General features: G+C 38.6%; 1 protein-coding gene across 20 annotated transcripts in view; it reads right to left on the bottom strand.

Moving 5' to 3' along the window:
- Nucleotides 1–15,662, bottom strand: part of LOC148283814 (inter-alpha-trypsin inhibitor heavy chain H4-like) — a 59,625-nt gene that overhangs the window by 6,488 nt on the left and 37,475 nt on the right. The window contains exons 14-18 of one of the 20 annotated variants that reach the window (XM_088243171.1): nt 15,271–15,423; nt 14,151–14,241; nt 11,565–11,615; nt 3,872–3,976; nt 1,182–1,220 (exon numbers count right to left, since the gene is read on the bottom strand). In XM_088243171.1, coding sequence (XP_088099297.1) covers nt 1,182–1,220; nt 3,872–3,976; nt 11,565–11,615; nt 14,151–14,241; nt 15,271–15,423 — 439 coding nt within the window. Of the gene's footprint in view, nt 1–1,181; nt 1,221–2,354; nt 2,466–3,132; nt 3,250–3,871; nt 3,977–11,564; nt 11,616–14,150; nt 14,242–15,270; nt 15,424–15,662 lie in introns of all 20 variants that reach the window. The other 19 variants (XM_088243173.1, XM_088243172.1, XM_088243174.1 and 16 more) reach the window with 19 other exon arrangements.

Raw genomic sequence — 15,662 nt, 5'->3', positions numbered from 1 at the left:
AATCAAATTGGGGTAGAATGGGTTTTGAACCTCAGACCTCTGATCCGTGAGTAGCCCTACACTACCCACGCGTACACTAGCCACGGGACCACAACCCGATTCAACCTTTATAACTCCTCAGTGGTTAGAATTCAGATCCTACGCATCTACAAATATTTTGACAGACTCAAAATATAGTCGCTAAAAGGTTTACTGTTGACCCAGTTGGGAATCGAAGTGGGTCCTCGTGCATAAAAATTAAAGGAACATGTATTGTATTGGGTCTATAACTTAAAAACCAGAATTTGACACCAGACGTCAACACTTGTGTAGCAAATCATTGACACGCATGTCATTTTGAAGTTCTATTCATAAGCTGTCGAAATCAGTCAACAGTGTTTGATTTGCTTGTGCGCTGATATTTTTTTCAATCATGGAAATTTTTGAAAATTGGCAAAAAAAAAACAGTATTTGCGGGAAGTTTTGCTGAGTCACTTTTTGGCAAAGAAAACTGCAGCCTAAAGTCATTGTTTACTCGTGGAATTGTATGGTGAATGTGCTCTTGCGAAATCACGGTGTTTCGAGTAGTTTCAACGCTTTAAAAGTGGCAATTTTGATATCAAAGACAAAGAGCGATCTGGACAGCCGAAAAAGTTAGAAGATGAAGACCAGAAGGGAGTTGTGTATTATGAGCTTCTCAAACCGGGTGAAACTATTATTGGAGAGCTGTACCGACAACAACTGATTTGTTTAAAGAGAGCAATGAAGGAAAAACGGCCCGAAGGGGAGACCAGACACGATACATTGATTTTCCAACATGACAATGCTCGGTCACATGTTGCTCAACCCGTTAAAAGCTATTTGGAAGATAGCGGATGGGAAATTCTGCCCCACCCGCCATATTGTCTAGACTCGGTGCCTTCTGATTTCCATTGGTTTCGGTCGATGCAGAATTCACTTTCCGGAATATGCTTCACTTCAGTTCGAGGCATCAAAAAGTGGCTCAATTCGTTCTTTGATTTAAAAGATGACCAGTTTTTTTGGGATGGCATCCACAAATTGCCAGAAAGATGGGGAAATGTTGTGAATTCCGATGGACAATATTTTGAATGACTGGATTGTACAAGATTTTCTTTAATAAACACTCAAATTTCCTAAAAAAATCTGGTTTTTAAGTTATAGACCTAATATATTTTACTTACGTTTTTTCACAGGGAACATTGTGGTATACCCCCGATTAGCTTTGAAAGAAAAAAACATATTTATAGAATGGAAATCGGTTAATAGTGCGTTTAGTAGAGGGATAATATTGATGGTTAAACGTAAGAGTGTTAGTAGAGGAGGAATATTGACGGTTAAAGGCTAAAAATTGCTGATGCACCATAAAGTGAATTTTGCAGGAGAATCGATCAAAGATTAAAAAAAAAAAGAATGGGCATAACCTTTGATTTGAAATCAATTCCAAAATAGGTGTTCGAATATGTAAAATGCCAAAATTGACACCCAATATCCACAGGTGTCGGGTCATATGACACAGCTTAAAATTCTGAGATAAGTGCTAGGTAATTTCAGCTATTGTGGTGCCATCAGTCACTGAGCCACGCTTAAGCGTCAATATTATGATGTATTAGCACCACTTGTGATGAATAATGAATTTCAGTTTATTGCTATAAGAAAAATATGCGTGCAATATATCAGAACCATAAACATTTGTAAAACAATAATTACTCATTTTTACGAGTTGGAACCATTTAAAAATGGAAAAAGAATTAGTTTTAGTTAATTTTGTTAAGTTGTAATAATTTCTGCTTTCTATTAGATGTACTTATTTATTTTACAATAGTTTAAAAAAATCCGTATTTAAAAATTGTTACAAACGCTTTAAATCATCAATGAAACAAAGAAACCATTTACTTTCTGCAAGTTGAAATGAAACGAAAATAGGCAATGGCGGGTGAAGAAATTTATGATTGTTAGTCAAGTACAAGAGTCATAAACACTGATTGGTAAATATACAAATTTATACAATATTTGGACCACCTTGGTTGCTCTGAAGTAAATAGCACGGTAAATAAGATCTGCATTTGTTTGATATGAGATTAGTTGAGTAACCTCTCAGTGGAGAGCTTGTGACTATTCCGGGGGTGTCCAAATAAAGGAAAATAAGAAACACCGTTACCACACCATCTTGTTAATCCAGCCACCCAATTGATCATAATCACAGGGAGTATATTTCAAAGGATAATCCAATTATCTAAATTATGCTCGTGTTAGGTTTGGTTATGTTGTGTAGAGTGTTGCTAATTTAGTCCCCTTTTCCAGCATCTCAGTGTGCAGTGATAGTGTACGTGCGCTATTGTGGCAAGTGTCGGTACCGTCGGAGTCGGCTCTATCGATGGGCCCCCATCTGTTGTGCAGCGAGATGGAGGGGTCGGGGGCGGCAACCGAGTCCAGGGACTCGTCCAGGCTGGAGTCGTCTTCCTCCGCTAGAACCATCGAGGGACTGAGACCTCTCCGTTAAACACACCCCACACCGCTACACCACTGCTTACCGCCCACTGCCTACCGCCCACTGCCTACGGCCTACTGCCTACTGCCACCTTTCTAACTACATACTAGATCCGACAGAAGAAATATACGCAGCTTATTATTAAGTACAGATTTTGTCATAATCTAATCTCCCACCGATCATTATAATTGAAGGTAAGTGGTTCTAAGACATGCACCTGAGAAACTATTTTTAAAAAAGTCAAACATGGTTTTAAGACAAATTCTGGTATCATAAGAATTTATAAAACTTTTTATTATTGACCAGGGGCTAAGTATTATTTCTTGACTCGCTAACTATGTTTTCATCGCTCAATATCCCAAAGGGAATGTTTTAAAAACGTAAAGGGTTTTATTACAAGGGGTCAGATGGGAGTTTCCGCTCCTAAGTTTAGGATTCCATAAAGACATGCCTGACTAAGTCTATTCACAGTTGATTATTAGCCAATGGTAGCTGACAAACTTTTTAAAATTCCCTTACAAGTAAAGAGAGTAATATCTCTGGAGTGAAGATCGGTGCCCCTTTAAAAGTAAAAGACTGGAGAGCAGGCGACAGAGTAGAGTTTCGAAGGCGAGAGCGGTGGAGGCTAGATGAATAGAAAATACCAGAGGCTTTCTGTTGGATGGGGCCGTGCCTGCTGAGCTGTTCATTGGACGGGCTGTAGTGGCCGACAACTGCCGGGGAAGACAGCCAAAGGTGCTGCGGTTTACCCGGAAGGGCCTCTGCTAAAATATAACCAGACATTGTTAAATACCCAGTCGAAGGCACTGCGGGGTTCCACTAGCAAAAGCCGTGTTGACTCTAGCTCGAATACGTGCATGTTGATTGTTGATTTTGATGATACAAATCCAAAACATTGCAAATACAAAAAGACATGCATAAGCGTAATATTTTCAACAAATTTCATTTTAAACCAACCAAAGATAAACTTTAACCAGCAATTGGATAATGGAGTTGTGTTACAGAATTTTACATATTTTCCCAGAGTGTAATATATCATACAGCATGGTTGATTTTAATTAGGATGTACGTCCATCGTGGCAAACTCTGAAAGGTACTTTCAGTTCAGCATAGAAATGAAAGCGAAAGCTCTTAAATCTGTAAGCACTTCATGCACCTGTATCATTCACTTTCATACGAGTTGTGACCATGCAGAATATCATAAGCTTTAATAAGATCACCTGTTGCTCTTCACTATTTTAAGTGGGGTTATGTCGAGTCTTTAATTGTAATCGTGGGGATGTTAATTCAGCTTGAAGAAAACATGGATTTAAGAGGGTCCGCCGATTTCCCGGTTAGAGTAAGATGATTATGACAAGAAGCTGAAAGTATGAATAGACTTACTGTCAAACATTGTCGGGGCACTGATGTGACTCATTTTCATGTAACTAGAGTGCATCCTTTGTGAATACTGCGGTGTCGACACTGCACTGAAACCTGAAGAGCCCTCTGTGCGAATCAAATAAATACCAAAAAATGGTGAAGTCATAATAATGAGTCAAGCAGCCATCGGTTTGGTCTTTTGAATAGGGGCCCAGGTACCATTTTAAAAGTCTAATCTTTTGAATAAAGCCAAGTAAATATGGAGTAGTAAAATGACGGACAATTTTTTAAGCTTTGATGTATTAGTCAATTTGTCGTCAGTTTGCTCGCAATGTTTATTCATATCATTCCTCTTTTTAACTATTTTACCGTCTACCGTAAGTTCAGTTGGCACAAAGAACCAGACACTTACTTACAGGGGAAGGGAGAATAATATGCTCATATCAATTTTTATAAACATGTATACTCCGTCCCTTTTTAGTTCAGGCGCTAGGTTCCATTAGATCCGGCGCTGGTGACAAACAACATTGGAGTTTTGCTATTTTCTAAGCAAAAAAACTTTAGTACCACATCTTGTTAAATTAAACATCCTCGTCTCCTCAGGCCTTTTTCATATGTTTCCCCAAAAAGATATAGTAAATAGTGCCTTGGAACGTATATTCTTAGTGAAAGCTTTAAACGTATATTATGCAGTCTTATGAACTTAAGATAACCTAATGTACATTTAAAAGTATCGAGTGTACGAGTGTTACGAGTATTAGTTTATCTTTAACCATGCTATTTGCTAGTTTATACACTACTACTATGATTATTTCTCTATGTGCATTTGTTAGGTATAACTAATTAGGTTAGCCTATCCAGCGCGAGATTACTGTGACAAAGTTTCGAGTATGTTCAAATGTTTGTAGACTAATACTGGAATTGAAACCTCTTAGGATTTCATCTATAGAGGTCAATATCTCAACGGAGACGAAGGAAATAACTCTAATAGATATTTCAACCGAGATTAAGTGATCACTGGGGAATGTGGCAATCTGGACATTTACAGGGCTTATGACATGTCATTGGCCGGTTTAAGTGATCACTTTACACACTGTAACATTCTATATTCTGCCTAATGTTTCGCTGCCCTAGTTCTTGTATGTTCAATAGACCATTTTTTAAAAATTGAGTTATGATGAAATAGGTGTACCAATGCAGTGCTCTATTCGCCATTAGATGCAGAGAGGGAACAATGACGTATCTAGTCAAAGCAGGCGCACTTTCACATTGTTTGACACTAACTCATAGGCGACATCTGTTTGCTTTTTGGTGAAGTTTTTTTATAGCAATATTCTTTATTTATGCGATTATATGACAGGTTATAACGCCTGTAAATGCCTAGATTTCAACATTCCCCAATAATGCCTTTATTTCTTTTGAGATATAAGTTATTTCCTTGATCTGTTGAGATATTGGTCTCTTCGAATTGGTGTGAGTTTGAAATGGAATTGTGAAGTGTTTGACAAACCATAGCTTCAATATTGAATTGAGAGGTAGGTCTATGACTAACAGTGGTGGCGGTCGTTTTTGTTTGTCTTAGATAATAATTATTGTGTTTTTTCCTTAAAAAGTCGAAATAATTCACTAATTGGGTTAAAAAAAGAGTGGTGTACATACAATTTTATCTATTATTAAGTGTTTTCAGTAGTTTGTGTTTGTTTTCGTTCTCTGTCCCGAAACCTAATAACCAGGTAACAATTATTTTTTCCATACACGTGTAGCCAAATTTTTTTTTGGTTTTTACAACTTGTTATAAATGAACGATAAAGAGAAACCTCCGGATCCACCGGATGGATCTCAATTAGATTCGTCGTGCGGTACAATGGACACTGTTCCAGATCCCGCCGAATTTGTTACAATAAGGCCTAAATCAAAAAAACTCAAACTTATAAATTCGGAGAGGAAATCGAGTTCTGAGTCAGACCGCCCCCTCCCACACAAAACACCTAGCCCCCGACCCTCAGCTTCTACAAACCCAGGTACTCCAGAGGTCACAAACACTTTATCGCCTATTACCACACCTACCAAAGTCCAATCCCGCATGTACAATGGAATGGATCGTGCTCCATTTATCGTACATGTAACAAAAGTACAAGTAGACGGCGTCACCCAAACCAACTTGTACGATATTGACTTCGGTCGATTTCTTCATAGAAACAATATTCGGACTGCCTGGAACGGAATCAAGTCCGTCGGCCGTAACCGTATTTCTGTGGAGTTTAAGACGGCAAACGAAGCCAATACGTTCGTAAAATCAGAAATAGCTAAAAAAGATAATTATAACGTTTTCATTCCGACTTTCCTAGTAACTAAACAAGGTGTTACCAAAGGCATCCCTTCGCACTGGTCTGAACAGGACATTGTGGAGAATGCCGAGGTACCTCATGGATTCGGAAAAGTAATCAAGGCTCGACGACTGAATTACAGATCGAGTAATGGTGACGTAGTCGAATGGAAACCCTCCCACACGGTGGTTTTGACCTTCGACTCAAAATCTCTACCTTCCCACATTTCCATCTTCAATGTGTCCCTCTCCGTAGAACTCTACGTATTTCCGACAATTCAGTGTTTTAAATGCTGTAAGTACGGACATACAAAGACTGTCTGTAGATCCCTTGTGCGCTGTTACAAGTGTGGCTCCTCACACAATGGGGAATCCTGCACGGTGGCGGCAGAAGATATAAAATGCCTCAATTGTTCTGGTAACCACTCTGCCACCAGCAAGCTGTGCCCTGAGCTTAAAAGGCAACAAAACATAAAACACACGATGGCTGACAGAAACATTTCATATATTGAAGCTTCTAAAATGTTCGGAAAAGCGACGATTTCCTATGCAGAAATCGTCTCTAAAACGACAAAACCGAATGTCAATGTTGTTATGCCCGCGCCCTCCGCGCCAATATCCTACAAAAAATCAGTAGAGAGGAAGTCGAGGTCAAAAAAACTACCTTCCAAACCTAATGTTCCTCATCATGACCCTTCACTTCTGTATTTCCCGAATGGACAACTTCCATCTGGTTCTAATGGGAATGCTTTTCCTAGCACAGTCCCAACATCGAACAATACAATTATATCTACCATATTGAGTATTCTAGTATCGATCCTTCAAAACAATCCACAAATACCGTCCAACGTCGCCCATCAACTTCTAAATATAACCTCCCTACTTAACCACCACCATGGCTCCTCAGATGAGGATTCTGCAGTGGAACAGCCATAGCATTTTTAATAAAAAAGAAGATCTCTTGCATACATTGCAAGAAGAATCTATTTCAATTGCGGCCATTTCGGAGACGTGGATGGTCCCGGGATCTACTATTAGATTCCGGGGATTCCACTGTCTGCGAGATGATCGTGAGGATGGGAAGGGTGGCTCTGCCCTCCTCATCAAAAACTCCCTTCCCTTTATCCCTATTAATGTCAAGACTGATGGCTGTCCTTTCCAAGTGACAGCTGCAAAGGTTAATGACTTGACCATCCTTTCCATGTATATCTCCCCAACCAACAAACCCTCAAAATCGATACTTTTATCTTTGTTCCAAAAATTGACCCCTCCGTTCCTTATCCTTGGTGACTTTAATGCTCACCATGCCCTGTGGGGTGCTCCGACATGCGACAGGTTGGGAAGAGATATTGTTGATCTCTTGGATGATCTGAATATGTGTGTCCTTAATGATGGCTCCGCGACGCGCCTTCAGCTTCCAAATCAGCGACCCAGTGCAGTGGATCTCACCATCTCCAGCGCTGCAATGGCACCATCTGTGCAATGGTCAATTAAGGATGACACTATTGGTAGTGATCATTACCCTATAGTAGTCAGCCTCATATCCAGCCATAGATATTGCCAAAGTGGCCTATCCCCTGGGGGAAGACGAAGACCGAGATACATTACAGAAAGAGTTAAATGGAGATACTTCTCTGACGACATTGAACTTAAAGTGAACGAGCTGCCCACCCCGACGAAAGAGAATGTAGTGAAGTGCTATGAAGCATTGTCATCATGCATCGTCGAAGCAGCAGACAAACATGTCCCTGTAAAGGAGAAAGGCAATAGAAGTAAACCCCCCCCTGCCCCATGGTGGGATAGCGAATGTGCGGAGGCAGTTTTGAAAAGGAAAAAGCAAGCTAAAGTTTACTCCTTAAACATGAGCCTAGAAAACCTGTTGAGTTTTAAACAGGTTGAAGCTAAAACAAAACGCCTCTTAAGAGACAAGAAACGACAAGGATGGAAAAACTTCTGTTGCTCTTTATCACGAGACGTGCCTATATCTACTGTTTGGAGCATGATACGTCGATTTAGAGGTTCTTTCACTCCACCAGTGAGACGTCCTGAGACCCTAGGGTGGGTTGAGGAGTTCGCCAACAAATTAGCCCCGCAGACCGCAAATAACTGGAATGAGTCTCCCTATTGGTACCAGTTTACAAATAGAAGCTGGTTAGATCATAGCTTCAGTTTAGATGAACTGAAGACTATTCTGACCCGGCTCACAGACTCAGCTCCAGGGATGGACGGTATACTGTATAGTTTTATCCAACATAACAGTGATCCTACCCTCTCCTACATCCTATCATTGATCAACATGATCTTTGAATCAGGAAACATCCCCCCTTCATGGAAAACCCAATCCATTATCCCTATCCTTAAACCCAACAAAGACCCAAACTTTGGGTCTTCCTACCGCCCCATAGCCCTCTCCTCCACACTGTTGAAAGTGGCGGAACATATGGTGAGACAACGCTTGGACTGGTTTGTGGAGAGCTCGAAAACTCTCCCCGAGTCTCAATTTGGATTCAGGAAAAGAAAGAGCACTATTGAAAGCGTGTCGGTTCTGACATCTGATATCAGAGCCGCTCTTACTAAGAAAGAATTTCTTATAGGTGTCTGTCTGGACATAAGTGGTGCATATGACAATGTTATTATCCATATTCTAGAAGCTAAAATGCTACGAATTGGAATCCCGCGAAAACTCACTTCCTTTATAGCAAATTTGATTCTCTCCAGAAAGGTAGAAATCAGTGTTCGCGGTCATGCTGTGGTGGAGAGAGAGTTGAGCAAGGGACTACCTCAGGGTTCTGTCCTGAGCCCGATTCTCTTCAATATCTATACGCATGACATAAGCGGAATTGTTCCCTCAGAGACAAGTTTGCTTCAATACGCGGACGACTTCTTCATGTATACATATGGGAAGGACCCAAATAATCTAGAAAATACTCTAAATTTAGGTATGAGAAACATCAGGAATTGGTTAGTGGAACATGGCTTGGATCTATCGACTGGTAAAAGTAATGCCATAACCTTTTGTAGACAGCGAAAAATCCCAACCATAAAAATTCAACACGGAGATGAGATAGTACCTTTTACGTCCCAGATTAAGTTCCTGGGAGTAATTCTGGACACTCATCTTACATGGAACTCATACATAAATCATATAGTAAACAAGTGTCAAGCCGGATTGAATACGTTAAGAGCAGTCTCGCGAGTATGGTGGGGGAGCCACCCTTTTATACAGAGACTTTTTTATACTGCGTATATCCGGAGCCATCTAGATTATGCCTCGTTCCTTTTAGAACCTTGTTCAAAAAAGAATCTCCAAAGACTTGACCGGATCCAATCCCAAAGTCTGAGACTAGTCGTCGGAGCCATGAAGTCATCTCCAATTAACGCTTTACAAGTAGAAGCTTGTGATCCCCCACTTGGTATGAGAAGACAATACTTGGCGGATAGATTTCTTCTAAAATGCTCTATCCAAAAAAACAACCTGCTCCTCAAAAAGGTACAATTTCTCTCTGACTGCGTGACATCCTCATCTTTTTGGTTTCATAAACCACCCCCTTTACTAGTCAACAGTTTTCATTTTTACAAATCTTTCAAATCTAACATTTATCCTAAAGACCTTCTTCCCCTTTATCGTTTCCCATTTAAAACTTCTATTTATGCCCCAAGTATTGAACTCACATTCGGAGTCGAAAGCCACCTACAGCCCCGGTGTACATTCAACCGTATTCGGTCGTCAAGATGGATAGGTTGGAAAATTATCTACACTGATGGATCTCGGTCAGATTCGGCAACCCATACGGGTGCGGCTATATATTGTGAAGACAACAACTTTCAAAGATTGTACAAATTGCACAAGAATGCATCTGTATTTACCGCAGAATGTATCGCAATCCGAGAAGCTGTCAAATACGCCTTAAGCTCACAATATAGCAAGTTCCTAATCCTGTCGGATTCCTTGAGTGCCTTACAAAAAATCAAATCCCCTCCATCCTTTTATCCCGAGGATGAGCTCTGCGTGGAAACTCGATTTCTTCTTTCTATATCAGAGGCATCCAATAAGAGTATTGTTATGTCCTGGATCCCTAGCCATTGTGGTATTCCCGGTAACGAAAAAGTGGACGCGTTAGCAAAGGAGGCGGTCCACTCCGGGGATCCTGCCTATAGTAATTTACTACCACTAGGTGATCTCCTTGTTATGACGAAGGAGAAGCAACTTCGCGCATGGCAAGAATATTGGGTAGCCTCTTCCCAAGCCAAGGGTAAACATCTTTTCCAACTGAAACCAAATGTTACAGAAAAGCCTTGGTTTTCCAAAGTGATTCTGAACAAGTTTGAGACATCCTCCATATGCAGAATGCGCATTGGGCACTGCTGCAATGGTTCTCACCTGTTCAGAATCCATGTCCGGGACTCTGCCATTTGCGAATGTCAGCTAGATGAGGAAGATTTAAACCATATTTTTTTTGGATGCCCCATAAATGATTGTTATCCTGATTTCCTATCCGACCTCTCTGATATCAATATCCCATTCCCTATTCATATTCTAACTCTCCTGTCCCCACCCAATAAACGTGTATTTAAAATCCTATGTAAATATCTAGTTGTAAATGGTGTAAAGCTGTAAATATGTTTTATTATTATATGTATACATTATATTAAATACTAACATACTAACTTTTACATATTATATTACTAACACATGTGTATATATGTAAAAAAAAAAAACAAAACTACTCGACACTGGCCAGAACACCCAAGTTGAGATGTGAAAAGGCCATGAAAAAACGAAGAAGAAGAAGAATTGAGAGGTATTTAGACAATACAGTGTTACTTCAATATTGAATTGAGAGGTATTTAGACAGTATATTGTGACTTTAATATTGAATTAAGAGGTATTTGGACAATATAGTGTGATTTCAATGTTAAATTAAGGAGGTATTTAGACAATATAGTGTGACTTCAATATTAAATTAAGAGATACAATTTAGACAGAAAAGCATAAATTTTATATGGAATAGTAAGGATACCTATAATAATTAGTATGGGTAATGAATGCATTGCATATTTTTATTTGGAAATGTAGTGTAATTTTGTAAAATAAAAAAATCCTGTCAATGTTTAGATGATTATATTACAAATGTGTTTTTATAGAAAAATATATAATTTGGTATTATGCGCTGTTTGTCTGCGAGGAATTGAAAATTATCTAGGCGATGAAGCATATTTCTACATAGAGTTGTGAGTTGTCTAGACAGGTGAATTTTACACAGAGTTGTGGGGTTATTTATTAGACAGGGCAGTGAATTCTACAAGGAAATCAAAGTCTCATAGACAAAGGTGCCAAGTGAGTAGTAGGGTGAGAAGTGGAGACTGAAGTAATAGTAATATACTTACGAGCAAAGCCGCCACCCATGAGAGGAAGAGCGTAGCCGGCTCCCGACCTCACTAAGAAAACAAATCATTCCAACATACATAGAGAGATAGATATTATATATTGACATGCTGAAGGGATACTGCGGGCATATAACCGACTCACACAACTTAAACAGCAAATAGAATAGGACACCAAATAATTCACAAGTAGCGTTTAAGTCGATGCATTTTTTGTAGTTAAGAAAATTACAATACTTTTCACAAATATAAATTAAATAAAAGGTCTTTTTTTTGTTCTATACAAAATTTGAAAAAAGGTATTTATATTCTTATACCCGTATGTACGCAGAGACTAACCTTAAGGTGAGGAAAGTACATTCTATTGTCTTACCTTCCGGTTATTCTCTGCATTTGAGATTATAATGTACTTTCCTCACCTTAAGTTTTGTCTCTGCATACAGGTATTAGTATTTTGGGGGCATTTTCAATTGATTTGCTTTAATTAAAAAATATATTTGTGCTAGAAAAGGCGGCCTCCGTGGTGTAGTGGTCAAGACGCTTGACTCACACACGAAAGGTTCCGGGTTCGATTCCCGGTGAGAACACAAAAATTAAAATGTGATTTTTCTCAAGCCTGGGTGTTCTGTGATGTAATTCACCACTGTAATTGGGCCTCCTGGCCTGTTGTAGTGCAAAAATAAATAAATAAATAAAATGAGAATCAAGTTGTGATGAAGCAGGGAGCTAAACCTCTGTCTCAGAGTCGGAACCTGACACAGATGCGCTTGAAAAATATTATGTCTTAAACATAAAACCACTACTGAATATTTATTATTCTTTTTTAGGAAAAATAAATATTTGCATTCTTGTGATTTACCCAAATATATTAATTATAGGGCCATTTTCAACGAGTTATAAATCAATATTAGAAAGTGGGAAGCAATTTGGGGTAGAGCGGCGTTCGAACATCGAACCTCTGATTTGTCAGTCCGCAACACTAGCCACAGGATCACAACCCCAATATTCACGTTCCATAAAACTGGTGGTATAATTCATTAACGGCTTCTGTGATTTGGATGCTTGCCACCAGGTTCCTGATTCGATTTACAGCGAGATCACAATAATGAAATTACATTTTTCTCTAGCCTATGTATTCTATGTTGTAATTTGTCACTGCGGGTAGGCCCATTGTGCAAAAAATAAAGTTTTTATTTAAGGATTATGAGAAAAAAAACCTCTTCAAAAATTTACAATAATGCATGTCTATTGACAATATATTATTATTTGATTAACAACGTATTCGTTGGTTGAGGTCTGAGCCGTGTGAGTAGGTTGCAAGTCATGTCATGTTTAAGCCAAGTAAAAATAGTAGAAGGTGGAGCGTATGTATCTCAAATCAACAAGTATATTGACAAGGACTCTATATGTATATGTCCAGACAATTTGTTAAGCTTTGAACAATTATATTATATTGCGATTTGTCACAAGATTACGGTAAAATATGTGATTTTTGCATGGATAATTAAATTGGAAAAAAATATACATTATAATGTATTCAAATGTATTTTGTTGCCTGGCTCACTCAGAGCACCTCATCGAGGCAAGTACTTGGATTGCGTCTTCTGCTAATTGAAACTCTTAGGCGTAACCGTAACTTCTTGATTCGAGTGATTAAAAATAAAATAAAATTAACCGCATCGAAGTTTTGCCCGAGCGTGACTTCAGGCCCGAGCCTTATTTGGGCTAATTTCTTTTCCAATCGGGAGCATTTTTTCAAATCTGGTTTTCTACAAACTAAATATATTTTCGTAAAGAATTTAATCGTTGACTGGTAATTTTTTGGACATCCTTCCTTACCAAAATCCGACAGCTGTTAAGTGGTTAAATATTTTTTTATCCTCTAAATTGCTCAACTTTGATTTTCCTGATATTAGTTTTAAAAAGTCTATATTCATTAAAAAAAAAAAACTACAAAAAAGCTATCATCTAAGCCATCAGTCAGCATGAGGATCATAATGTCAGAACGTCAATACATGCGCAGTATACTGTATAAGCCTGAAACACATATTTTATATATTATCTGTAGATGCAATGCGTAGCACATACATTGATATAATTATGTAATATCACTACCATTTGTCAAATCAAATTAAGCTATCAATGAGGAAGTATAGCGATTATTTTTAAATTGTTTACATCGAAAACATAATTTTAATAATACAGACATTGAACATAATAAAATAATATAACTTAAATAAGTGCTATTTTCAATATTTTCGTGACTTTTTCTGAATACAAAATCATAATGTAATAATTATAAAATAATAAATAAACATTTGTATTTAAAAAAATTTAAATATCTACATTCTCACGATTTACCCAAATACACAATTAAGTTGATACAGAGCGGGTTTGGACCTCTGTGATCCGCGAGTCTGTGACAAGTGTTGCCAAAATGTATTTTAAAGGAGTTTAGCTGTACAATTTGATATTCATATTGTTGTAACATCATGTCTAAGAGAAGAAAAAAAGCAGTTTTGCGTTACACTAAACTTTTTCATTGTACTGAATTTTTAAATAGTATTTACATAAATAAAAATAAATTACCACCTCCAGCATCTAGAGACTCAGCGTCGACCGCCGACGTGGAGTTGGGTTTAACAACCACAAGCGAAGTCAGCGGCGTTACGAAGGAGTACTGTAAAGAGAAACTACTGTTAGCCCGGTGTCGATGAACGTCGGAGAGCACCCGGCTCCTTATAATTGACAACGTGGCATCTCCTCCCATTCAGTAGCTAGAAAAAAAGACTGACGTATCGATAGCTCGCTTTGTTTTAGTAATGCCTTGCTCGTGGGTTGAGGTAGGTAGGTTCAAAGTGCGTTTGAGTGCCTCACACAGGCTCAAGATATCCCTGAGTAAAAAAAATTTTTATGCTATAACCAAAACTTTGTTTATTTTTCAATGAGAAAATTCATTGGTTTTTTTTGTTTGTTGATAGACTATTAAACTTAACCAAAAAGTTATTTATTTTAATTTTTATTCATTGAATTATCAGCGCTACGATTTTTCTAAGTTTTTCATTTCTGAAGTTACTCCGCATGTGACGTCAGAGGTTCTCTTCTGTTTATTCTTCGTCAGTTTGGCCGATTGGTCCGTTTACGGTAAGTAAACTGGATGTCTTTCACAGCTCTCTTATCATTGGTTGATTCATATGAAAAAGTGACGTCGTTCAAAGTAGTTAATTTTTATTAAAATATATAAACATATTTTTGTATATTTTCAAGAAACTTTGCTGTACAATTTAACGCTCTAATTTTTTCACTCTCGGAGCTATATATGAAAAGTGTATGCAGTGAATATCGATTATCTGTTATACGAAGGTAAGGTGATCAGCCTTGCGCTTCAAGCGCCAGTCCAGGAACATGAAATATTGCAGTATAGAACCACCTTTTTAATAAATATTTCATGTCGACCTTCCCGGGAATCGAACCCGGGACCTCGAGCATGGTAGGCGAATGCGCCAACCACTAAACTATGAAGCACACTTATATCCGCTTGATTTCCTTATCTGGGATTTTTACTCTGAAGCGAAAGCACTCGTCCAAGATTCTGGTTCTGTTTCACACACAGAACTGTATTCTTAATCCACGCGGACGCAGACAGTGCACCCGTGCACCATGAGGCGAGAAAAGGGTATAATGATCGTAATAATGGAACGTTTTCTACCTTCAGGGCGAGCTGCAAGGCTTTCTTGCCGGGGCCGTTTTCATCGTCGGAGTTCTCCGCCTTGGAGTCCACCTTGTCCAGCAGCTGTTTGATGGTCATGTAGACCCACATCCTCTCCAGAGGCCAGGGTTCCTTCTTCGCGGTCTCCGGGGGCTACAAACAACAGGGCGTTGTTAATAGAAACCCACTAATGTTCCATTGTTGATTTCAATTCATTATGCACGGTGAAACTTAAGAGACCGGTTAGAATCCTTATTCAGAACTGCCGGGGACAAAATAAAAATGCTGTGATGATAGCTCATCTCTACCGCGGGGTGGTACCATTAAGAAGAAGGTATGAACTGTTTTGTTTAAATACATTTTATTTAAAAGAAAATCGGCGGCTTAATCTG

The sequence above is a fragment of the Micrasema longulum genome, unplaced genomic scaffold (assembly GCF_059751315.1).
Source record: "Micrasema longulum isolate JH-2025_06_02 unplaced genomic scaffold, ASM5975131v1 h1tg000194l, whole genome shotgun sequence".
Classification (NCBI taxonomy): domain Eukaryota; kingdom Metazoa; phylum Arthropoda; class Insecta; order Trichoptera; family Brachycentridae; genus Micrasema; species Micrasema longulum.
This window is presented reverse-complemented; position numbering and strand designations above follow the sequence as displayed.